Raw genomic sequence first — 25,774 nt, 5'->3', positions numbered from 1 at the left:
CCTATCTAGGATTTTTCTCTCCCCTCCCTTCCCATCCCTGGTAACCAACAAAGAAAGTTTCCTTCCATATATAAACATTTCCTTGACTTTTTACAGTAGTGGACTAATACAATATTTATCCTCCTGTGATTGACTTAAGAAGCTCTGGTGGCATAGTGCCTAACGCTTTTGACTGCTAACCAGAAAGTTGGTGGTTCAAACTCGCCAGCCACTCCATGGAAGGAAGTCTGGGCAATCTACTTCCATAAGGGTTTACTCCCTTAGAAACCCAAAGGGGGTTGCTATGAGTCAGAATTGACTCAATGGCAGTGAGCTTGTATGATTGACTTATTTCACTCAGCATAATGTCTGCCAAGTTCTGCACCCATGTTATGCAGTGTTTTGCAGATTCTACATTATTCCTTAGTGTTTTGTTGTGGGTATGTACACAGTTTGGGTATTTATTCCTTCGTTGATGGGCACTTAGGTTGTTTCCATCTCTTTGCTATTGTGAATAGTGCTACAATGAACATGGATGTGCATATATCTATTGCCTCTCACTTCTTTAGGATATATACCTAGTAATGGGATTGCTGGGTCAAATGGTATTTCTATTTCCAACATTTTAAGGAGTCACCATACCAATTTCCACACTGGTTGTATCACTTTACAGTCCCACCAGCAGTGTATGAGAGTCTCAATCTCTCCACATCTCTGCCAGCATTTGTTATTTTCTGTCTCATTGAACTTTCTGTTAGTGCTGGGGTGAGATGGTATCACGTTGTTTTGATTTGCATCTCTCTAATGGCTGAAGATTGTGAATATTTCTTCATGTGTCTGTTGGCTACCTAGATATCTTCTTTGGTGAAGTGTTTGTTCATGTTTTCTGTCCATTTTTTAATTGGATTGCTTTTTTTAAAATGTTTACATGTTGGAGTTTTCTATAAATTTTAAAGTCTTTTGTCAGATATGTCACTGCTGAATATTTTTTCCAGTCTGTAGGTTCTCTTTTCACTCTTTGGAGAAGACTTTCAGAGCACATAAGAATTTAATTTTTAAAAGATCCCAATCATCTAGTTTATCTTCTTCTGTTTGTGCATTTTGGGTTATGCTTAAATGTCTATTTATGCCATAAGTTAAGGCTCCTAAGTTTACCCCTATTTTTTCTTTGATGAAGGTTTAGGTTTCATGTTTAAGTCTTTGATCCATCTGGAGTTAATTTTTATGTATGATAAGATCTTATTTCATTTTTCTGCAAATGGATATCCAGTTTTGCCAGCACCATTTGTAAAGGAGACTATCTCTTCCTCCATTTAATGGGTTTTGGTCATTTGTCAAAGATCAGCTGACCATAGGTGGATGGATCTATTTCTGGGTGTTCAATTCCCAATTTGTTCCACTAGTCTATGTGTCTGTTTTTGTACCAATACCAGGCTTTTGTGACTACTGTGGCTGTATAGTAGGTTTTGAGATCCAGCAGTGTGCGACCTCCTATTTTGTTCATCTTCTTCAGCAGTGCTTTGCTTATCCAAGGTGTTTTTCCTTTCCACATAAAATTGGTGATTGGTTTTTCTGTGTCTTTAAAGAATGTTTAACCTGGAATCTGGATTGTGATTGTATTGAATTCATAGATTGCTTTGGGCAGTATTGATATTTTCATAACATTCAATCTTCAATCCATGAGCATGGAATGTTCTTCCATTTATGTAGATCTCTTATAGTTTCTTGAAGTAGTGTTTTGTAGTTTTCTTTGTATAGATCTTGTGTGTTCCTGGTAAGATTTATTTCCAAGTATCTTATCTTTTTGGTAGCTATTGTAAATGGTATTGAGTTCCTTGTTTCCTTTTCAGAGACCTCTTTGCTGGTGTAGAGGAATGCAACTGATTTTGTTCTTTTTGTTTATTTTTGTTCTACATTTTTTTCTCCTTCTCTGTCCAGGACTTTCTATTGTGATCAGAGTGGTTGGTAATGGTAGTTGGGCACCATCTTATTCTTTTGGTCTCTGGGTACTAGAGGCTGTGGTTCACATGATCTGCTAGTCTTTTGGACTAATTGTTCCTTTGAGTCTTTGATTTTCTTCACTCTTGTTTATGCTGGACACGTAAAGACCAATAGTTGTATCTTAAATGGCCACTTGCAAGCTTTTAAGACCAGTCACCACTCAACAAAGTAGGATGTAGAAGAAAACTGTCTCTGTGGAGTATGTTGTGCCAACTGACCATATGTTTCCCAAGATTGTAGTCCTAAATCTCCAAGCTTTGAGTCATTCCCTTAGAGTATTCAATTATGGCTAAGAAGGTTATAGAACTTTTACCCCTGTATGAACTATAATATCCTTGGGTATATTTACAACACAAATAAATACATGTGGAGAAATATTCTCTGCCAAGCCTATATATGCTCATGGATGTACTCCCATTTGCCTTCCTACATATATTCAGCTTGTATATCTACCTATATATCTACTCACAGATAGTATTTGTTATTACTATTATTGTGGGATTGTTCTATAGCATTTCAGAACCAAAGGGTGTACTGTGGAATCTTTACAATGTGATGATAATGTCAAAAGTGAAATCACTCTCAGTTCTCAGTCAAAATGCTGACCCTCCACTACTCTTGCAGAAACTATATCAAAAGTCCCTATATCCCCATATTATGTGACACTAACTGAATTCTGACCTAATTCTAAACTCTTCCATTCTGTTGCCCGATGACTTTTTGAAAATAGAGACTTAATTATATTATTGCTTTATTTAAGTAACATTTAATGATTTCAAGTCAATGTCCTAACTCCTTCATGGGCATCTCCAAACCCTACTCCAATCCCTCCCTAATCTTAATTTTACTTCTTCCTCACTTTGTGCTTCATAGAGCTTTGTATCATTGCTGCAGCACTAATTACACTTACCTTTGTGTTAGCAAATGTTCAAGAAGTCATAGTAAGTAGTGTTTAAAGGACCCTTTCTGCAACTAGTTCATTAACAGAACCTTGCAGTGTCTTCTCCTCCATAGTATTTTCTGAATTGAATGTAAGTAGCCCAAATTGATGACATCTGCTGCCTGGATCTCACAAGCTATTAGTATTTCAACTGTTTTTGAATTTCAGAAAGAAATTTTCCATTTTTAGGCAACAGCAGCATTTTTCTGTGACATTTCAGTATGCCTCAGTCTTTAAATTATTATAACTTTTTCTTGAAGAATCCAGGTCAGCAAAGTCATGTAGAACATCACAGCTTATGAACATATCCACTTTACCTAGGCCGAAGAGAGCATATGCTTCTGTACAAAGAGCCTGAACACCAAGAAACACTGAGTCAACTTTTAATGACATTGCCCTTTGTTCAGATGTTTAAATAGAAGCAGTAATGGAGTTTGAGAAGCTCTTAATTATCCACATTACTGCCCAGACAGGGAAAGCACAGATCGCAGGACCTTCGTTTTCTTTGATGTTTAGAGTGGTGATAACTACACAGGATGCACTCAGAATGTGTTCTTAATGACAATTATTGACTCCATTTTCTTGACTCCCAATTCCCTTATGAAACTCCAAAAGAAGATGACACCATTGTCTTCAGTGTTTTCTGAATTTTTTCCTGTGGAAAGCTGAATTTTCTGAACCATCGTGTTTTATAAATCCTCTGAATATTTCTTTCTCTCCTTCCAATCTAAGTGGGACATATGGGTAACATTTCAGGGAAAATATAGGGGGTTGGGGGGAGACTGAATTTCCAGAGGAAAAATTATGGTAGTCAGAAATATGATGGAACTGTCATAGATAGATGACATCAGCCATGTTAATAATGAGACATCAATCAAGGTTATGTTTTTATGTTTCAGTATAAATACCTCAATTTTCTCCATAAAGATAGGAAATCATAAAGAAAAATAGCCAAGGTTGTCAAGATCCCAGAGTTAAAAGAAATCATCCTGATCTCATGTACAATAATGTTTCAGGACCAAGGACAGAGCATCATAGGGCTCAATTCCCACCCATCTCTATATAACTAATGAGTTTTTAAATATGTTTTAATTTCTGCTCAGATGTTATGCACTCATCTAATACATTGTTTTACTGAATACTGTTTACATGTCAGACATTGGTATTATACACAAAGACTCACCAGCCAGTTCTAGCTCTCAAGGAGCCTGTATTAGCACTGTAACAGGCGAAAAGAAATACAAGGAAGTTAATTATAATTACAGTACTACAACAAGTGCTATTATAGAGTTATATACAAGTCATGGGGGATCCAGGGGAGGAAATGACAGTGATTAATTTGGCCTGGTGCAGTCAAGGAAGGCTACAAAGGAGTTGACATCTGAGCTGGGTGTTGAGGATTGAGTGAAGTTTGCAAGACACAGAGGGGATGCTATGAAAGAGTACCCAACGTACTCAGGGAATTCCAGAAAAGTAATAGTTTGATATGGCTAAAAGGTGGGATGAATTGGAAGCTGAGATAAAAAATAAGGAGTAGGCTGGCCAGATCACCAAGGACTTGTATACTAAGCTAAGGCGTTTAAGTTTTATCCTGGGAAAACTGAGAGCCATTGAAGGATTTTGATCAGGGACATGATCTGATCATATATTTGCTTTAGAGCATTCAGACATCAGGAGAGAGAATAAATTTTGAAAAAGGAAATGAGAGGGCAAAAGGGCAGTAAGAGTGACATTTTCCCATATTGCCCTGGGAAAACCATAGCTGGACAGGGGAGACTTGACTTGGCCATCTCCCATAGCCATTCATGAGTGATTCATTTGTGAATTGTGTCTTTCCAGATTCCTCCAAGAAGATAAAAGATGTCTTGACTGAATTTAATGAGGGAGGGAGCCCCATAAAATATGACCCACATGAGGTAAGAATATTCCCATTTCAAGTTTGAAAACAAAACAAAAACCTGTGTTCCAGACTTTCCACAATTTGTTTCCCTCTTGGAGGCTTAGCTCACCCTGAAGAACTTCCTTCTCAGCATATTTCTCCTATTCTTAAGTGAGCCATTAGTGCTATCTGGCATTGTACATTCCAAGTCCATGCCCTCCCACTCTCCTAGAAAACTGTATGAAGCCTTCTCCTCTGTCCTCAAGTCTCTCACTCCTCCTCCCAAACTCCCACTCTCAGTTAACAACTTTGTTTTCTACTTCACTGGGAAAAGAGAAGCAGTCAGAAGAGATCTTCTACAGTTTCCTCACCTCATCTGCCCACCTACCTGTACTTTTCTTCTGTAACTAGGGGTGAAGTATCCATTCTCCTGTCTAAGTCCAACCCTTCCACTTGGGTACTTAATCTCACCCTCTTTTGACTTGCTTCAGCAGTTTATTCCTATTCTCTCTCTCTCTCTCTCTCTCTCAACTGTGTCATCAATTTTAACCTATAATGTAGTATTCCCCATCAACATATACATACACTCTTATTTCTTTTATATTAGAAATGTTTTCTCTTGATTCCATTTTCCCCTCCAGCTACCACCCCTGTTTGTCTCCTGCTCCTTACAGTAATACTGTGTAAAAGATTTGTCTACACTTACTCCAATTTCTTTCTTCGTTGCTTTCTTGAAAGCCCTTCAGTAAGCCTGTGTTTCAGTTCTTTAGTGCTTCTTGAACAGAAATACCCACAAATGGGATGGCTTTAACAAACAGGGATTTATTCTCTTACAGTTTAGGAGGCTAGAAGTCCAAATTCAAAGTGCCAGCTCTAGGGGTTTAATGAAAGCCCCTCGATCTTGGGCTTCAGCTCTGGCTCTTGCTCCCGGCCTACTGGCACTAAAGGCCTTTCTTAATTCAGGCAGCTGCCAGCTACTGAAGCTGACAAACCCAAGGTCAATAGATAAAATGGCACAGCCCCAAGATTACCAAACAACATGGTGGGGTCACTAGGTCAAGTCCAGAGACAGTCCCAAGATCAGCAGAAACATGGCAGGCTGCTGACTGGAGACTCAGCTACATGCAGGGTCCAAGCATACCAAAAGCTGCAGAGACCTTTTGTTCTGGTTACCTACTGCTGCTCTGACAAGAATATACCACAAATGGGATGGCCTTAACAACAGAAGTTTATTCCAGTTTGGAGGCTTAAGTCCAAGTTCTAAGTGCCAGGCTCTAGGAGCTGAGTGAAAGGCCCTCAACCTTCAGCTCTGCCTCCTGCTCCCGGCCCTCTGGAGGCTTTTCTTCATTGAGACAGCTGCTGGTTGCTGAGGCTCCCAAGCCCAAGGTTGACAATTAAAAAGGCACAGTCCCGATATTATCAAATCACACAGAAGGCCATTAATTCAAGTCCATTGTAAGTCCCAAGGTTGGCAGAGCATGGCAGTGCTGAACAATGACATGGCTACATGCTGGATTCAAGGTGCCATAAGCTAGAGACTATCCCCAAGGCTTCTCCTTACATACAGGAAGCAGACCACATCCCAAAGGCAGCTACTCAGCTGCTTGTGGTAGATCCCACCATGGAGTCGATTGCCAGTCTCATCATGGGAAATAACTACCACCAGCTGCCCAACCACTCAACCAGGCCCAGCCAAGCTGACACACAAATATAACCACCACACCTTTCTTAAAGCTTTTTCTTATATACTGGAAGCAGACCACATCCATAAAGCAGAAACTCAGCTGCTCCAGTAGGTTCCACCATGGAGTTGATTACCAGTCTCATCATGGAGAATAACTACATCCAGCCACTCAAAACCAGGCCCAGTCAAGTTGACACACAACTTAACTACCACAGCCTGTAACCCCTATTCCTCCACTAAAACAAATTATCAAGATAACCAAGGATCTCCATGTGGCTAAACCACTGACCATTTTACTCATCAGTGCTAGACAGAGTTGGTCAAATCCTTCTCCTTAAAACACTTTGTTCATTTGCTTCTCAGGACACTACACTCTTGTGGTTTTTTGTCTTATCTCTCTACTTGATATTTCCACTTAAAAAGAGGCATTTCAAGCTTAACATGAGCTAAACTGCACCCTAAATTTACCCTACAAAACCTGTTCTTCCAGCAGTCTTCCCCATTTCAGTAAATAAATTCCATTCTTCAACTTATTCAGTCTAAAACTTTGGACTCATCATTTGACTATTCTCATTCTCTTATATCCCGCATCTAATTCATCAGCAAACCTTGTCATTTCTACCTTCAAAATATATTCAAAATCTGGACACATCTCAACATCTGCACTGCTTCTACTCTAACCTGAGGTATCACCATATCTTGCCCAGTTTGTTATAATTGTCTCTTAACTGGTCTCCCTGCTTCTGCCTTTACCCTCCAAGGTCTATTCTTCACACACATGTTGAACAAGTTGTTAAAACTTAAATCATGTCACTACTCTGCTCAATAAATAATCTTATGTGGTTTCCCCAACCCCCTACTCAAAAGTCAAGATAATTACAGTCTGCACCACCATTCCACTCTCCAACCACATCTCTTGATATCCTCCTTCTGCTCATTGGTTTCCAGCTATATTAGCCTCCTTGATGCTCTCAAACAAGCCACTGTTGCTGCAACCCCAGTATATTGTCACTTACTCTTTCCTCTTCCTGGTATGTTCTTCCCTTAGATCACCACACCTTCTTTGAGTCTTTGCTCAAATGTCACCTTTTTGGTGAATGTCACCTTCTCCATCTAAAATTTTAAAACCCCCTTTCCTTGCCACTTTTCTGATACCACCTGCTCTAAGTTATTTTCCTCTTGAGTGTTCTCACCATCTGTCACACAATGCAATTTACTTATTTAATTGTCTGTCTCCCTGACTAGAATGTTTTTATTTGTTGCTGTATCCCCAGTGCCCAAAACAGCATCTGACTCATAGCAGACACTCAATAAATATTTGTGAAGTGAATAAATGGAGGCAAGACTTCTTTCTGCTTCCAAATTTATGTCATCTAACATTTCCTGGTGGTGTAGTGCCTCAGATATTTGACTGCTAACCAGAAGGCTGGCAGCTCAAACTTACCAGCCCCTCCTCAAAAGAAAGATTGGACAATCTACTTCCATAGAGATAACACCTTGGAAACCTAAGGAGGGGTCGCTATGAGTCAAATAGACTCAATGGTAGTGATTAACTTATAACTAACTAAATTTCTAAATTTTTGTCAACTAAATTGACACAAGCCATGATCCAATTACCTTCGTATGCATGTGAGAGCTGGATGATGAATAAGGAAGACCAAAGAAGAGTTGATGCTTTTGAGTTGTGGTGCTGGCGAAGAATACTGAAAGTACCATGGACTGCTAAAACAACTAACAGACCTGTCCTGGAGGAAGTGCAGCTGAAATGCTCCTTGGAAGCAAGAATGGCCAGACTTCGTCTCACATACTTTGGTCGTGTTGTCAGAAGAGACCATTCCCTAGAGAAGGATGTCATGCTTGGTAAGGTGGAGGGGTGACGAAAGAGGAGAAGGCCTTCAATGAGATGGATTGACACAGTGGCTGCGACAATGGGCTCAAGTATAGCAAGGATCATGGAGCTGGCGTGGGATCAGACAGTGTCTTGTTCTGCTGTACATAGGGTCGCTATGAGTCGGAAACGACTCGACGGCACCTAACATCAACTAAATTTCCTGAGCACTCAAACACTGTACTGAGCACTGAAGAAAATATAAAGATAAGGCATAGTCTCTGCCCACAAAGAACTTTTCTTGCTACTGGCAATGTTGTTGTTGTTGCTATGTGCCCTCAAGTAGGACCCTACTCATAGTGACCCCTCCTTGAGTTTTCAAGGCGGTATCACTATGGAAGTAGATTGCCCAACCTTCCTTCCGAGGAGTGGCTGGTGGGTTTGAACCCCCAGACTTCTGGTTAGCAGTCAAATGCCTTAGGCACTACGCTAACAGAGCTCTCTGGCAAGGTCAAGTTCAAAAGCCATGATCTTAGAATCATAATCTTAGGTTAGAATCCAATTTGTGCTACTAGCAAGCAACATGGCCTTGAAAATTTCACCTCTCTGAGTCTCAATTTCTTCACCTCTGAGAGAGCTCTGGTGGCATAGTGCCTAAGGCACTTGACTGCTAACCAGAAGGCTGGCAGTTCAAACCCACCAGCCACTCTTTGGAAGGAAGGTTGGGCAATCTACTTCCATAGTGATACCACCTCAGAAACCCAAGGAGGGGTCGCTATGAGTTGGATCCGACTTGACGGCAGTGTAGTTTTTTTTTTTTTTTTTTTTTTTGAGGATAACAAAAACAAAAAACCCTTGAAGTTTGTACATGACTATGTGAAATGAGATAATTTTTGTAAAGTACCTAAAGTTTTATAGAACACTTAAAAAATGGCACTCATTATTCCTCTTCTGTCCCCTTTCCCAGAATGTCTTAAACTCAATTCCCTTTTCCCTGCTCTCCAAGGTCCTTTTATGAGGGCTGATTGCATAAAAGTGACTGATTCAGCAAGGCTAACTTGGGGAGAGGCTGATTATGTATTTATTCACGTTGTCATTCATTCTGCAAACCCTGCATCAATGCCTCCTCCACTGGGCACAGGGAATTAATCAACAGAGCCAATGCCCTCGAGGTACACCTGAGAGGGGCTTTGGATAAAATGCACCAATCACTGGAAGAATGAAACAGGAGGGAGTTACTGGAATTAGGAGCAAGATTCAGAATACACCATTTCAGAGAACATTCCTGAGGAGAAGCCATGCAGAGAAGATGGCAGAGCCAGCAAAGAACGCACTGGCCCCCACTCCCTACCCCAGCTCCAAAAACACAGGAACAAAGCCAGGCGTGGGCTGCTAATCAGCCTGTCCGCCCTGGGGTTGATGAGTAGGAGGGGAACAGTTTGGTCAGGCCTGCCAAGGGTGTGAAGGCCACGGGTGCTTTAGAAGCAGGGAGAAGTGTGGCTGTTTTATGAGCACTTTCGCCCACACCTCCATCAGAGCTGGCCCCAACTCTTTGTGTGCCTGGCACTGCCATGTCCCAGGAGAGCCCTGTCATTCGGATTTCCTTCTCTTGCACAGTGAGGCTGGCTTCTAGTAGGTGTAGTGTCACCACACAGGATTGGGAAAACAACAGGGTTTAATTCCTTTTGTATTTGATGGCTTACTGCTGCTAGAATGTCTCAACTAGAAATGAGTTAGCTATGGGAAAGGGGCAGGTTGCTAGGAAAAGAGAGGACTGAAAGTTTGCAGAGTAGCAGGGCTGCATCTGGCCATGCTGAACATATCTTTTCCCACCAGCACCAAGGATTCTCTGGAGAATAGAGTATGACTGAAGACAGCCAGAGAGTGGACAAAAACATAGCAGACAGGGGTCAGGATGACCAAGTAACACTGTGTACCTGAACACAGGCACACTTGAATGCATATCACAGCTTTGCCACTTTCTTTATGATTTTGAGCAAGTTATTTATGTCCCCAGAATTTGTTTTATCCAGAAAATGGCAGAGATAGTTCCACCTCACAGAGTACCTAGGTAGCACCAATGGTTAAGTGGTCAAGTGCTAGTAAAAAGATTGGCAGTTGGAACCCACCATGAGGCACCTTGGGAGGTCAATCTGGTGCTCTGCTTTCAAAAGGTTGTAGCCTTGAAAACCCTATGGGTCAGTTCCATTCTGCTCACATAGGGAGACCATGAGTCAGAATCTACTCAATAACAGCTAACTCACAAGTCCCACTCCACACTCTTGTTTGAGAATAAAGTGAATCATGTATGTAAAGTGTCTATGAGTGGTAAGCTTTCCATCTCATTCTCCTGCCTTCTTGACCTGTGTAAAAAGCATCACCTCTCTTTTTACATGGGTTGCAACAGCAGCAATTGCTCAACCAGCTGTTTGTAGCTGCTGAAGGAAAATAAGATTCCTTTGGCTTAAATGAATGGGATGTCTATGATGCTACTCCAGGGCTCAGAGAACTGTCAACGTGCCTTGTGGTGGTTGGTTATCTGGCTTGGGCATTGTACCCAGCTACTCCCTACCAAATTATCAATCACTCATTGCCAAAGGGGCAGAGAGGCCACATCTTCTGACCTCCTCTAACCCCACAAGAGGAAGACAGAATCTTCCTAGATTCTATGCCTGGGAGGCCAAACATGTTGCCTCCCTCCAGCCCTTTCATCAACTCTGAGACCAATTGTTCCTCCCACAGCACCCACCACAGTTCTGCTCAGGATTCAATAATTCACTGCAGTGGCCACACAGAACTCACAGACTATGGAGTTTATTAAGGAAGCATCAGGCTACAATTCAAGTTCAGGGACAATACTCAGTCTCTCTCAGCCCACCATCTCTCAGCCAACAGTCTCTCTCAGTCTCTCTCCCAGCAGTGTGTGTCTCTCGGTGTCTCTCTCTCAGCAGTACATGTCCCTCAGCATCTCTTTCTCAGCAGCACGTGTCTCTCAGGAGTGTGTTTCTCTCAGCATCACATCTTTTGCAGCCAGCAGTCAGAGAGATTCTTTTTGCCTCTAGGAGGGCTCCTTTTGAGCCCGGCAGAGTGGCCAAACTAACGAATCATAACATTAGAATTCTAAGCACCTGAGAGAGAGCGAACTTCCCAGACCATTGCTTTGTGCCACTCACAACAGAAATACCCCAGGTGGATAACTTTAGCAATCAAGAGCTCCTCAGTTGCTCACAGCAAATTCCACCATGGAGTTTACAAAGACTTATGGCTAGAAAAGCCATACCAGGTAATTTACTCTACAACACACTCATTTACTAAACAGGCTGTGCCAGGCCTGTGCTCATAAAGAACAAACTTTGTCTCTTTCTCTCTCTCTCTCTCTCTCGATCCAGATATCACTTTAAAAGTAGCACACAGTCACATGATGAACTTTGGGTGCTTGGAAAGAGTGGCAGAGAGTACTGTCAACACCTGCTCAGCACTGGGACCTAGGCAGAGGCAGTGGCAGGAGCACTGACCCAAGTTTCACTCTGCTGCTAGCTAGTTGGGTAACCTGGGGCAAATCACTGAACCTCCTAAGCCTTAGGGACATGAAGAGACCAAGTCCCTTCTGAGGCTCCTCTGGCTTGAGCACCCTGATTTGGCTTTTATTCTATGCCATCCCCGGCGGGGGACATAAATAGTTGAATATGTGCTCCATCATTGTTTTCTAAGTTCTCACAACAGTTTGCCAGTTTGTTTTCTATGGCACTTGCCAATGTTGAACCTGTGTTGTAATTATTTCAATACCTGTACTTCCCATATATTATACTGAGTTACTAGAAGGTGTAGACCCATACATAACTTTTGAGGTTTTCCCCAGTGATTCCTAGCACTGTGCCTTGTACTTAGGAGTCTCAGAACATATAGGTTGACTGAATGGACCCTACAGTAATTGATAACATCCAGAGGTCAAGCACTGGCCCCTTCGTGAAGTGGGTTCCAGTTAGAACCCAGTATCCATTCAAATACCTATCAAGAAACACTAGAATGGATGGTGTGGGGTACAAAGATGAAATAAGACATTCTCACTACCTTCCAGGAGCTTTGGAACTGGTAGAGGAACCAAGGTACATCACAGACAACTTTAATAATTCAGGAGAGCAGACATGAGTGTCACAAGACAGGAACTGAGGTGCAAAGGTATAGAAATCCAGGCAAGGAGGAGATCATACCAGGCTTCCTAAAGGAGATGGCATCCAGATGGAGTTTAAAGGATGGCTAGGAATTTGACAGGTAGAGACGGAAGCCATTCATGTAGAATAAAGTGCAAGGAAACTTGGTCAGGAAAGAACACGGAAATAAGTGTGGGCAGAGTGTATAGGTGCACAGAGGGAATAATAGGAGAAAAGAGAGAATGGTCTGAGAGCTTGAGCAGCTACAATTCATGGAAGGGTTGTGAATCCCAAAAGTCCCAGGAAGTGCACAGGATGATGCACTGGACTGTGGGAACTCCACATATTAGATTTGCTATTTACTTTGTATTTACTTTCTAGATATGTATATACATACATATATACATATTCAAACTAAGAAACAAGACTTACTGCCATTGAATCAATTCTGCAGGTCTGACTCATAGCAACCCCTGTTGGGTTTCCATAAATCTTTACAGAAGCAGAATGCCCCGTCTTCTGTGGAGGAGCTGATGGGTTTGAATTTCTGACCTTTTGGTTAGCAGTCAAATGCCTTAACCACTAAACCACAGAGTACACACTCTCTCTCTGTCTGTCCTCATTCTCTCTCTCTCTCTCTCTCTCTCTCTCTCTCTCTCTCTCTCTCTCTATATATATATATATATATATATATACACACACACACATACACATAAATACATAAATATAATTAATAAATAAAGATAAATGTTAGGGAGTGCATACTCAAAAATGTTGTAGATGGGGTGCATGATTATAAAGTTTAAATACAACTGGTCTCAACTCTCCCATGAGCAATTAGAATGGAAAGTTTTGAGTACGGAAGCAATCTTGTTGGAGTTATACCAGATCAACCTGGCAAGGATGGATAAGATGAATTGGAGGATCAAGAAATGGGAGTGGGGCAAGGAATCCTTTGAGAGGTATTGTAATGGTCCACGTGATCTGCATGAATCAGGATCTGAAGCCAGGATCTTTGGGGCCTTCAATGGCCCCATTTCCATTTCAGAGTGATGGCAGCATTTTATTTCCATGGACATAGGAAATAAAAGGTGTGGATGTGATAGATATCATAAAGGAACAGTGGATAGAAGGAAGGGACAAAGATGACTAGAGTTCAAAGTTGAGCCTGGGATATTGGGAGAATAACAGTATCATTGATATTAACAGAAACTGGGGAGTAAGGAAGAGAAGCTGGTTTAAGGAAGAAACAAATAGAAGTTTAGAACCTGAGCTCTTCTAGTCCAGCATTCACAACTTGCTGACAAAGAAACTGAGGTCCAAAAAAGGAGAATAACTGGTAGATCTGGAACCTGTCACCAAGTCTCCTGAATCTCACTCTGCTCTTGTTTGATAATCTTTCTGCTCCAGTTTTTTAGAGCACATTAGACTTTAACTTTCTCTTTTCAGTCTTTTAAAAACAATAAAAAATGGCTTCCAGCCAAACAAAAGACAGGCATATGAGTTGAACATTTACCCGGGGTAGATACACTCCTTGGAGAGAACAATCATGGGAGAAAGAAGAGCTGTTTATGCACAGGGAGACAGCTCAGGAGACAGGAGTGCATGGAGGGATGGACACAGGGAAGAGGTAACTATCGGCAGGAAGTGGGAGGGGAGCTGTTGCATTGTGGTAAATTGTGGTCAATGTCATGAGACAAAGTGTATGTGAACTGCTGTATGAAAAGTGAATTTGCTCTGTAAATGTTCACCCAAATCACAATTAGAAAAAAAAAAATGAAACAAACAAAATAAAAAGCAAACCCACTGCCATTGAGTCACTTTCAACTCAAAGCAACCCTGTAGGACAGGGTAGAATGAATAGAACCACTCCACAAGGTTTCCAAGGCTGTCAGTCTTTACAGAGGCCAAGATGAGCCAAAGACTGCCTCATCTTTCTTCCGCACAGTGGCTGGTGGGTCCATACTGCCAACTTTTCAGTTAGCAGTCCAGTGCCTTTTAACTACTGTGCCACCAAGCCACCTTCAATCATTTACTTCAGTCTTTTTTCCAGATATATTGTATTCTAATAGTTTTCAATTTAAAACAAACCAAAAAAAAAAAAAAAAAGATTCACAATACGTTTTGAAATTCAAAACCACATTGTAAAACAGTACTTGTCAATTAAAATGGGGCAAAGCAAAAGACAATGCAAAAAGAGTCTTTTGAAACCAGTTAATGAATAGCAATGCCACCAGCAAATACTCAGTCAAATCAAACTAGAGAATGAAGAGAACCAAAATAGCACAATGCTGTGGAATACAGAATTTCAAGAAGAGAGGATGACATGTGGCAAAGAGGTCCAAGGTGAGAACATCTAAATAAAAAAAGCAAATTGAATGTGTGACCTTCAAAAGAGAAGGTTCAGCAGTGATGGGCTAAGATTCCAAACTGAATGGGATTAAGGAGGTGAGGAGGCTAATGTACTTCCTTTGGAAAAATTTGAAGGAGAAGGGAAGAAAGATGGGCTGGCAGCTCAATAGGGCAGCAATTTCTTTGGAATAATGGACACTGAACATGGTTGCAGGTAGAAAGGAAGCGAACACTGTTAGATGCAATCAGAGATAGGGAGGGTGGGATCAAAGGCCACACCTGGAAAGTGAAGGATGAGATTTTGCTCTTCTGTCCTGGTAAAAGGGAACAGGAAGGGACATTGTGAGCTGATGAGCCTGTAGAAACAGAGAAGCACAGGAAAAAATGTGAAATACAGACATACAAAACCAGGGACAGAGAGAGATAGATAGCTGCTGTAAGAGAAGGAAGTGTGCCAGTTGCTTCAAGATCCTTTAATCTGGTAGAACCTGCACTATCCTCTGTCCAAATAAGTCAGGCTTCCAGCACTTTGCAAAGAAGATATACAAAACAGTCTGGTACTAAGTAGAAATTTCTTTGTAAGCTCCTGATGGGTTAGGGAGAATACCACTTGTTCTTAGGGCTACAACTTTGCACCCTAGTCCTGATTGTACACATGCAAGCCAGCTTCTGGTCCTGGGAAGGCTCCCAAATCCTTCAAAAGAGACAAGGAGTTAAAATGCTCTGAACATTTTGGAGGAAGAGCTAAGCAGGCTTCTCAAAAGGGTTTTTATTCTCATGACTCTTATTATTCACAAAAGCCTGCACAGCAGATCCTGGAGTAGTGCTTCCTCAAATGATTTCCAGGAGCATCTGCTGATTTGAAGAACCTGATGCCATCAAAGCACAAGCCAGTGATGACTCACTAGGAACTGTTGTTGTTGTTGAGTGTTTGCTGAGTGCAGCACCCCTCTCTGGCATGGTCGCTCCCAGCCTAGGACCAGAAGCCAGGCTGTGCAGGGAGAGACACAGCAGGGAGAGGTTCTTGTTTTGGGCATGTCCCTTGGTTATGCCTTCTGTTCCTGGCTTCCTGCTCTTCTCCTGGTGCTAAAGCCTTCTCAAGGACATGTTTTAAGTAACAGCTGAACCAGACATTCACACTTCCCTGTTATCTTGAAGTTTGTGCAGGGAAAATTCAAAAGTATGAAAGCAATGAGGAATGTTGCTGTTGTTCGCTGCTGTCAGGTACTCCCCCAACTCATGCAACCCTGTGCACAGTGGAACAAAATATTGCCTGGTCTTGTACCATCCCCATGATTGGTGCAGATCAGACATTGTGATCCATAGGCTTTTCACTGGCTAATTTTCAGAAGCAGATCACCTGGTCATTCTTCCACAATCAGGAGTGAAGGCTGTCTTTTTTCTCCTCCAAGATTTTCCTATTTTCTGAACCTCAGTACTCAGAAATCACATACCTCAATGCACAAGAGGAAAACCAAGATACCACAGAAGAGCCGTTTCTTTCCACCATGTTTTCACCTACATCCTTCTTCATATTAACTAGAACTCCAGAGCACTGACCCAGTTCTAATTAGAGTCAAGACCCTCACCTGGGCCTGGACTGAAGCAGAGACCTCTGCCCTGGCCTCTGCCTCCACTGCTCACTCTCTATTGCCTCCCTTTCTTCCTAAATTTATACTACATCATATCTTATTGAAAAAACCTTCTCTGAGTTTGTGTTGCACCAAGTCCTAATATGTAGCCGTGGGTATTTTCTCTTTCTTATATTCTTATCACACTGCTCCCTGTGCCTGTCATTCTGTCACCTCGCTGGCCTTTTCACCCTGACCCATCACTTCCTCCACTTCTGTTTCCCTTTCCATTCCTCTCACCTGCCTTCTCCCTGATGCTTTTTTCTTCCCCTGCTCCTCCCTGTCCCTTTGCTTCCCCACTGACCTTTCCCTTTTTATCCCTTCTCAGCCAGTTAGCTATGATGTCTTCAAGCTATTCATGAGAGCATACTTGAAGGTGGACCTTCCTCAGCCATTGAGCACACACCTCTTTCTAGCCTTCAGCCAGAAGCCCAGACAGGAGATCCCTGACTATCCAAAGGATGGGACCAGCAACAGTGAGGTCAATGGCCCAGGTATGTAGACCAATATCCCCCAAGATGGAAGGGGAATTTTGCAGCTCTAACTCGCTTGCCACCAGCATGGGCAGCATTCCCAGGGACTAAGCATAGTAATACCCCTTGCTTTAGGGATAGGAATGAAGACCAAGGTCCAGGACTCTTTTCCTCAAAGGAAGCCCTGTGTAATGAATTTCTTAGTAAGAGAAATGCAGACAGGCATAATCCTTGCCACTGAGGATCAGTGTGTAGAATGGAGGGAGGGAAGGCACACACTAAGAAACGACAGGGAGGAGAGCCTTCAGAAAAGCTAGAAGTCCATGGATGGAGCACATTCACCTTATGTACCCAGGCTGGAACTGGCCTGGAAGTATCAGAGGAAGGGCCAGCCATGGTCCATATCTTCCTAGAGCTTGGGCAATAGTGGGGAAGACATAGCCATCCCCAGTATGTGAGCATGAATCCCCTGACAGCAACCCAGAAATGCAGACACAACCTAAGTGACTCAAATCCCATAGGAAGATCTTCTACCTGCCTCCTCTAAGAAGCCAGAGGACAATGGGCTGGTCCTTTAAATCTTTTTTTTTATTCCCCAGATTCCAATATACAGTATACAGATAATGCTGCCAAAGCAGATGAGGCCTGTGCCCCTGACATAGGTAAGTCTTTTGAATACCAGGCTTCAACAGGTCTGGGAAAAATGAGAATACTTCACCAGCAGTTTTGTTTCCATGTAACTGTGGGCCATTGAGAAGATTTTTGTCCTTTTGAGGCCTTTAGAGCCTCCATCTCTGGGATCCCTGCCACAGAAATGTTCTGGGATTCTGAGTCTGGGTGAAGGTTTTGCTTCATTTTCCCTGGAATGGAATATTTACCACTGACATGTCTCCTTGCCCAGAGAGAGAAGCCTTCTCAGAAGGAAATGGTGAGGGGCAGGCAAAAGTAGGGTGTAAGGAGAGTGAGTGTGGGTGTGTATTTAAGTGTATATGTGTGTGGGGGGGTGAGTATGTGAGAGACAAAGTGTGTATGTGTTTAGAGGTGACTGTAGAGGTGTAGGAGTGAAATACATATCCTTCTACCAATGAATGGCTCAAGAAGGGTCAGGCAAAAAGGTAAGAGTGTGCTGTTTGACTTCCAATGATTTACATATACATCAACTTGAATAAGTTGGGAGGAGGGACAAGAGGAAGTCATCTGAAATTATTTTGAAGATCTAGTGTTTGCCAGGTAACTGATTATCACATAATTCATTTAACCTTCACAATCATGCCACCTTATGCATGCGGAACTAAGGTTTTTAAAGGTTATATACTTCTAGTGTGATCTTCCTAAAGACCACAGCCTTGAAAACTCTGGTGGAACCAAGGATTCAATCCATAATTGTCCAGCCTCAAAGCTTCTGCTGTCTTCTCTGCAATAAGGGAAGCAGTGATCTCCCTTGAGAGTCCTCGTAGTTTTTCCTGCACATAAAGACATCAGTTTGATTAGTTCCTGATGGGATGGTCAGGTTTACAGTCCCTATGAGGCTACTGTCATGGTGTCTGGCTGAAGGACCATGACTGATGTGGATGTGCAAGATTTATCAATGGAGGAAGCCACTCCTTTGTGGCATTGACAGGCCAAAGCCCAAGACCAGATGCTTTTAAACTGGAAAGGGTAAAAGTTGTCTCCTTGACCCCTATTCTCATATCCAATACAAATTTCCTGGGCACCAAAACCCATAAGGAGCTCAGGTGGTGCAGTGGTTAAGGCATTTGACTGCTAACGAGAAGGTCTGTGGTTTGAATCTGCCAGCTGTTCCATGGGAGAAAGGTGAGACAGTCTGCTTCTGTAAAGATTTATAGTCTCTGAAACCCTATGGGAAAGTTCTACTTTCTCCTATAGGTTGCTATGAGTCAGAATCAACTCTTTGGTAGGGGGTTTGGTTTTTGGAGCTCTGATGATGCAGTACCTAAGGTATTTGACTGCTAACCAGAAGGTTGGCGGTTCAAACCCATCAGGCACTCTACAGAAGGAAGATGGGACAATCTACTTCCATATAGATTTATTGCTGTAGAAAGTCAATGGGGCTCGCTATGAGTCAGAATTGACTCAATGGCAGTGGGGTGTTTGTTTGTTTGTTTTCCTTTCTTTCTTTTGGTTTTTCATATCAGCCCAAGTTGGGTCAAACAATAGGACATATTGGTTAAGAGTCTAGGTTTGACTTCAACCTCTATCATTATCTATCTCTGTAACCTTGGGCATGTTTGAATAATGTCTGTGCCTCAGTTTCCTAATCTGTAAAATGGAAAACTAGTCATATCATAATGTTGATGTGAAGGTTAAGTGAGTTATGCATGTCAAATCCTTAGAATAGTTACTGGCATGTAGTAATTGCTCAATAAACATTTTCAAGTATTATTCAGACTACTCTCCAGAAGTGTTCTCTATTCTTAACTTGTCAGGGTCTACCAAGATCTCCTTCAGGGCCTTTCTGCACGCTCATGGCTCCAAGAATGTCAATTGAGCATCCTATTTTCATAGACTCTCTTTCTCCCAAGTTTCTCCTGAAGCTTCAGATTCAAAGACTCAGGGTATTCAACCATATTTCCTGTGCATTGTCATTCTTTGGCAAAGATTTATAGATATGCAGAAGTAAATTTCAGCTCTTGGCATGTGCCCGGTGGTAAAGCATGCAGCTGATCACATGATTAAGCACTGATTTGGTTACTGCTTACCCCAAAACAAAATTAAGTTTTATGTTTTTAAATAGATATAAAACAGAATAGCCAAAAGAGGCAACATAACTGAAGGAGAAGGAAAAATAGAGCTAATTGTAACGGGAACCTAAAATGAATGAGTTTCTTCAAATGAACACTAGATGTTGTTCACTAGTGTATGTCTGTGTGTATTTTCACTCACAGAAAAAATGGACAACTAGAAGGATTATAGAGTCTGCAGTGTTTAACTAAAAGACTAGTGAGACCACAACTTCAAAATGAATGGAAAGCAGATCATGGGTAGAAAAGGAGATTTACTTCTGTAGTATAAATTAGCAAATTCCAGGCTGTTTGTGGAACTCCAAAAAATAAGGATTAAGGGCATCAGTGCCTTCCTGATGCCTTCAGGGACAACAGCAAGACAAGACTCTACACAAGTGTGACTCACCCATCCTCCTGCCCAGCCATGTGAGGTCCATGACCCGTTGGTGTCATAGATGGATTTAAGGCATGCTTTTTGTTGTTAGGTGCTGTTGAGTCAATTTCAGTTCATAGTGACCCTGTGTACAACAGAAAAAACACAGCTGGGTCCTGCGCCATCCTCACAATTGCTGCTATGCCTGAGCCCTTTGCTGCAGCCACTGTGTCAACCCATCTCGTTGAGGGTCTTCCCCTTTTTCATGGACCCTCTACTTTACCAAGCATGATATCCTTCTCCAGGGATTGGTCCCTCCTGATAACACGACCAAAGTATGAGAGATGAAGTCTGACCGTTCTCACTTCTAAGGAACATTCTAGCTGTACTTCTTCTTAAGGCATACATTTATCTTAAATCTCACATGGAATACCAAAGGAGTATTCTGTCATAAATCATTCTTATGGTACAAAGCAAAAGGTGAAACTGGAAGCTTTGAGATGTTAAACTGCCATTAAGAAAATCAACAGTGCAAAGCATCTGGCCCAAACTTCTTTACCCACAGATTTCTTAGTCATTGTATCTAGAACTTCAAGAGGAACCTTGGGGAAATAACAGTTTATTCCATGTGGCCCAAAATTGTCTTGGCAGGGTTATTTATAGTGACTGAAGTTTCTGTAGTACCAAGGAAAGACTTACTAGAGATGTAATGTGATATTTGAGACCAGACAATTATAATTATGGTTGATTTAGTTGCCACCATGCTTATTTGCAATGCCTATGTGGTTCTGGAGGTAAGAGAGCAACTTCCAGAGATTCTCTCCTGGAGCAATGATTTGTGAGATACCACTTTCCTTTTCTGTGGGGAAAATTACTCCCTTGCGGATAAATCATGAAAGGTCCATTATCTGATTGCCTCAGGAAACATGGAGCGACCCGGCAGTCAGTTGGCACAGGGAGGTGTGTAGCATCTTTTCATCTTCTTTTGTGACTTGAGACTTAAAGAAAAAGAAGCCTTTTCCTGCAAAACCACCTTCCAGGGATGTCTCAATTAAATGCATGCACCTGTTCACCAGAGCTAAGCATGTAGAGCCAGGCTCACACCACAAAGATGGCCTTCTGCTAGCCAGCAAGAGCCAAGTCCTGGAATCACCTGAGATCAGGCCATCTGCTGAAAATTCCACCCTTTTCCTGTTTCCTAAGCAGAAGACCTCTGGAAGAAACTAGATTCTCATCTGATATGGCCCATTTAGGAACTATCAAATCAGTCTCCAAGCTCAAATCTAGCACACAACCTCCTTCACGTTATTTGTTAATATGTACATGATTGTGTCCATAATCTCAGCAAAGAGAGGCTTCCACGGAGTCCAGACATCAGCTCAGAACCCCAAGCAGTCTGTCATTGTCAGAATGTCAGCACAAGTATGGCTGAACTCACCCTTCCCTGAATGCCTAGGACTAAATGGGATCAACTATAAGAACTTCAGTCTCTTGGCTTTTGCTAGTTTCTCAGGCTGGAAGGATGAATACTTCAGCTGAATACTTGAGTGGAACTCTCTGCTCATTACTCAGTTTGAATACACTGAAGGTCTCTCTGTCCTCTGTGCTTTGTGGAGGCTAGCCTCCTTGGGTTCCCTAGACTCCCAGCTCCATCTTCTCAACTCAGAGAGACTCTCAGGCTTTTCCTGGGTTCTCTCTCCCTGCTATGCAGCCTAGAAATTCCTTTCAGACAGCAAGGTGTGACAAATGCAGGAATTGCCTCAGTTGTCTCCTTTCTTGCAGAAATCACTGGTGCTCCTGATATTTAATGTCTTCTTGTTGTTGTTGTTAAGTGCCATCTAGTTGGACCCGACTCATAGTGACCCCACCTTGGGTTGCCGAAGCAGTATCAATATAGAAGTAGATTGCCCAACCTTCCTTCCGAGGAGTGGCTGGTGGGTTTGAACCGCCAGCCTTCTGGTTAGCAGTCAGGTGCCTTAGGCACTACGCTACCAGAGCTCCCATTTAATGTCTTATACACTGTTATTTCATGTCTTTTCTTTTTGTTTTTTAGTTTTTTTCCATTGGAAAAGTAATCTGGTCCTTGTTACTCCACTTTAGCTGAAGTAGATGTCACTGTAATAGTGTTCTATTGGATGAATAATCTGAGGATATAGAGGTAACTTGAGCCCCTTGGTGACACATATAGTTAAGTGCTGGGCTACTAACCAAAAGGTTGATGGTTCAAATCCACCCAGTGACACCTTGGAAAAAAGGCCTGGCAATTTTATTCTGAAAGATCACAGCCTTGAAAACACTATGGAGCACAGTTCTCCTCCAACACACATGAGGTCACCATAACTTAGAATTGATAGCAGTAACCTGGGGAGTAATGGTGTGTCGTCTACATCACTAACTTGTTTTGTCATAATTTATCTTCCAGGGAGGAATTTAATACTTCTGGTTCATATGTAGTTTTATTGCAATCCTTTCTATCCCACCAACCCTATTTGTTCTTTATCCTATTGTATTCTCATCTCAACTTGCTCACTCCTGAGGCTTTCTGTTCTTGTTTAATAGAAGTTATATTAAATATATAATACATATATGTATAAGGTACTTGACTGCTAACCAGAAGGTGGAGGTTCAAACCCACCAGCCACTCCTCAGAAAGAAGTCTGGGCAATCTACTTCCGTAGTGATACTGCCTCAGAAACCCAAGGAGGGGTCACTATGAGTTGGAGCCCACTTGATGGCACATAACAACAACAACAACATATAAATATATCTAGCAACCTACTGAGGGACTTATTACAGTAGGAAGTTACATTAAAGACCTGTTCCTCTGAGACTGCAGGATGAAGTTTCCTTTTCTTGTTCTGCATCTCTTTTCATGGGCTTCATGTTGGTCTTTTCATGGGGCCCTTTCCAACATACAAAGTGTGTCAGCAGCCTTTGGTCTCTCCCATTGTCTATCTGTGTGATGGTTCGCTCCTTTCTCAGATCCACTGTCTAACCCTCAGGACCTGGCAGGCTTTCATCAGGCATAGTTCTGACCTGAGATAGAGTGTTTACTCCCTCTGCTTGGCTCTTTGGTACTCTAAATAGAGAGTGTACTGGCAACATTACCTTGCCCAGCAGGGCTATCTCTATCTCTGCCTATGCCTACAGCACTCTGTTACTTGTTAGTATTAAAACACTTAAGTTACATTTTCCACTGCCAGTCTTCCTTTTACTCCTTGCTTATTTCTCTGAGTCTCATACTCCCATTGTATATTAAGAGATTATTTCTGATGGATGTAGAGGTAGAGAGGCTGGGGAAAGAGAGCTAGCACACAAAGTGCCTCAAAAGAAGCAGAGTTCACATAGGATAGTATAAATGCTCAGTTTTCTGGTTAGCATAGACCTTATACTCTGGTAGTGTAGTACCTAAGGCACTTGACTGCTAACCAGAAGGTTGGCAGTTCAAAGCAACCAGCCAATCTGTGGAAGGAAGACCAGGCAATCTACTTCCATAAAGATTTATTGCCTCAAATCAACTCAATGGCAGTGGGTTTGGTTTTGGTTTTGGTTTTTTAAATAGGCTTTGTAGGAGCCCCTGGGTGGCATAAACAGTTAAGCACCTGACCACTGATTGAAAGGTTGCTGGTTAGAACCCACCTAGAGGCCTGGCAATAAGCTTCTAAAAGGTCACAGCCTTGAAAATCGATGGAGCACACAGTGCTACTCTGCACATGTGGGGTAGCCATGAGTCGTGACTGATTCAGCGGCAACTGGTTTGGTTTTTCTGTTTGATAAACCTTATATTTCTGACTAAGAGGATAAACAGTGTGGAAAGGACAGAGATTTTGTACCTATTAGAAGAAAAATTTCAGAGGGAAAACTTACTACATTCCTGTGGCATGATAAGCCACCTTCTGCATTTTTTAAAGTCCAATTGATTAGGCTTGCAGTTAGTCAAAATTCTACCTAATCTCTGGAAACGAGTTGATTGTCAATATCAGCTTTCTGTATGAAACATTCATCTTTTTATTTGTCTTTAAAAGTATTTGAGAAGTTGTGAGAGAGTATATCATGAACTGTTGGCCATTTATCACTTTGAAATCCAAGCCAAAATTGCTTCAAGTTGGATATGTTCCAAAAACAGTAGACCAGATAACATTTACCTATTGACTTTGCTTTTACTAAGAATCACTGTCATACTTTCTGAAAATTCACAGATTATAGGTGAATTTCCAGCAAGGAAATAGACTCTTAAATGGGTCATATTTGGGTCCATTCAGAGAGTATGAATTCTTCAAAGTGGATTTTTAAAACCACTGATTTGATTATTTCTATGTAACAAAAGCTATTGCAGATACCTGTATAAAATTTATAACTCAGTCATAAAGAGGACAGGGCAACAAAGGAGATTTAATGTTTGTTAAACAATAAGTGTCTTTGGATGCTGTCCTTTTGTCTATCACAGAATCAAAGGTCACCGTGAAGCAAATGCCAGCTAATGACCAAGTGGCTACGACCCCCCTGGGAGCCCCTGCTGCTCAGTCTCCAGGCTTAGTGTCCCCCATAGTGTACCTGAAGGATGTTGTGTGTTACCTGTCCCTGCTGGAAACTGGGAGGCCTCAGGATAAGCTCGAATGTAAGTGCTTGCCCTATCAAGGGGCTTTAATATTTTTCTATAGGAAGATCTAGTGTCCTGGCCACCATTCCTAAACATGCTGTAGACTGATCTGGCATCATGGGTATGCCTCCTTGGGGGAGGTTTCCCAGTTCTGTCACCAGCAGCGATATAAGCAACATTTCTTAGAATCTACCCTGGGATACACTACCAGCTGTGCATAGAATGGACAGGCACGGTATCTGAGACCTTGAGATCGCAAACCCTTTGGGTCTCTGCAAGGCATCGAGACTCCCTTACCTTTACTGGCAGGACTTCCTGAAATCCTTGCCTTCTGTCAGCAGATTTTCAAAAGAAATATCTTTAACATTTGTCTTCTTCCCCTACTCTATGTACAAGCAACTCTTTAACTGTGAGGAATTAATTTTTCTTGATATCTAATAAATTTCTACCTTATTAAAGTTTATTCCCATTTTTCCACCCTATCCCTCTAGAAAGAAGACTAGTTACTTTATCAAGAGAGCTGAGCTTGGTTTCATGGAGCTACTAAAACTGGTTTCAAAAATGTATCTTCAGAGGAAGAGCAATAGCTGGTGACAGAAAGGAAAGTCCAGAGTAGCTGAAACAGACAGCAGTCCTGTAGATGACTCCCTCCAGGCATGGTTTAGCTGGCCTCTGTCAGCCTACAGCCAAATTTTTAAAACAGGAGATGACACAGCCTTTTTAAACAAGATGTACTGTCTTTGCTTCTCCTGGGAACTTAAACAGACATTAATGAAAAACATACACGTATGGCAAAGGCAAACTTCCAGAAATAATAGGATTAGTCAACAAAACATAAACATTAGAAGGAAAACCTGGCAAAGGTTAACTCTTGGCCAAAACAAAATGAAACAGTTTGCTCAATGGCTGAGCTTAAAGTTTCTCCCAGAGACTTGAGGTGTTAGCTGTTGTGAGACTTTAGTGCTAATTTGATAGAAATGTAGGAAATTTCTGTTTCTCTGGATCATGATAAAATTAAAAGGTCAAATTATTCCCAACTTTAGTAGAATTTGAGTTTCAGGCATTATATTTTCTAATAACCACTAGAAGCAATGTGGCAAATACTTCCTATCAGTCTCAGACTGAGTCTTGTATGGAAG

The 25,774-nt window shown here is 41.9% G+C and overlaps 1 protein-coding gene across 1 annotated transcript in view; it reads left to right on the top strand.

Annotated features, from left to right (window-relative positions):
* DGKG (diacylglycerol kinase gamma) overlaps positions 1–25,774 on the top strand; it is a 245,632-nt gene that overhangs the window by 15,112 nt on the left and 204,746 nt on the right. The window contains exons 2-5 of the mRNA XM_007935972.2: positions 4,760–4,836; positions 16,774–16,939; positions 17,518–17,580; positions 24,483–24,653. Coding sequence (XP_007934163.1) covers positions 4,760–4,836; positions 16,774–16,939; positions 17,518–17,580; positions 24,483–24,653 — 477 coding nt within the window. The remainder of the gene's footprint in view (positions 1–4,759; positions 4,837–16,773; positions 16,940–17,517; positions 17,581–24,482; positions 24,654–25,774) is intronic.

Source organism: Orycteropus afer, unplaced genomic scaffold, assembly GCF_000298275.1.
Source record: "Orycteropus afer afer isolate SDZICR_OR568_19922 unplaced genomic scaffold, OryAfe1.0 scaffold00032, whole genome shotgun sequence".
NCBI lineage: Eukaryota > Metazoa > Chordata > Mammalia > Tubulidentata > Orycteropodidae > Orycteropus > Orycteropus afer.
The sequence above is the reverse complement of the archived record's forward strand: the minus strand, read 5'-3'. Positions and strand labels throughout refer to the sequence as shown.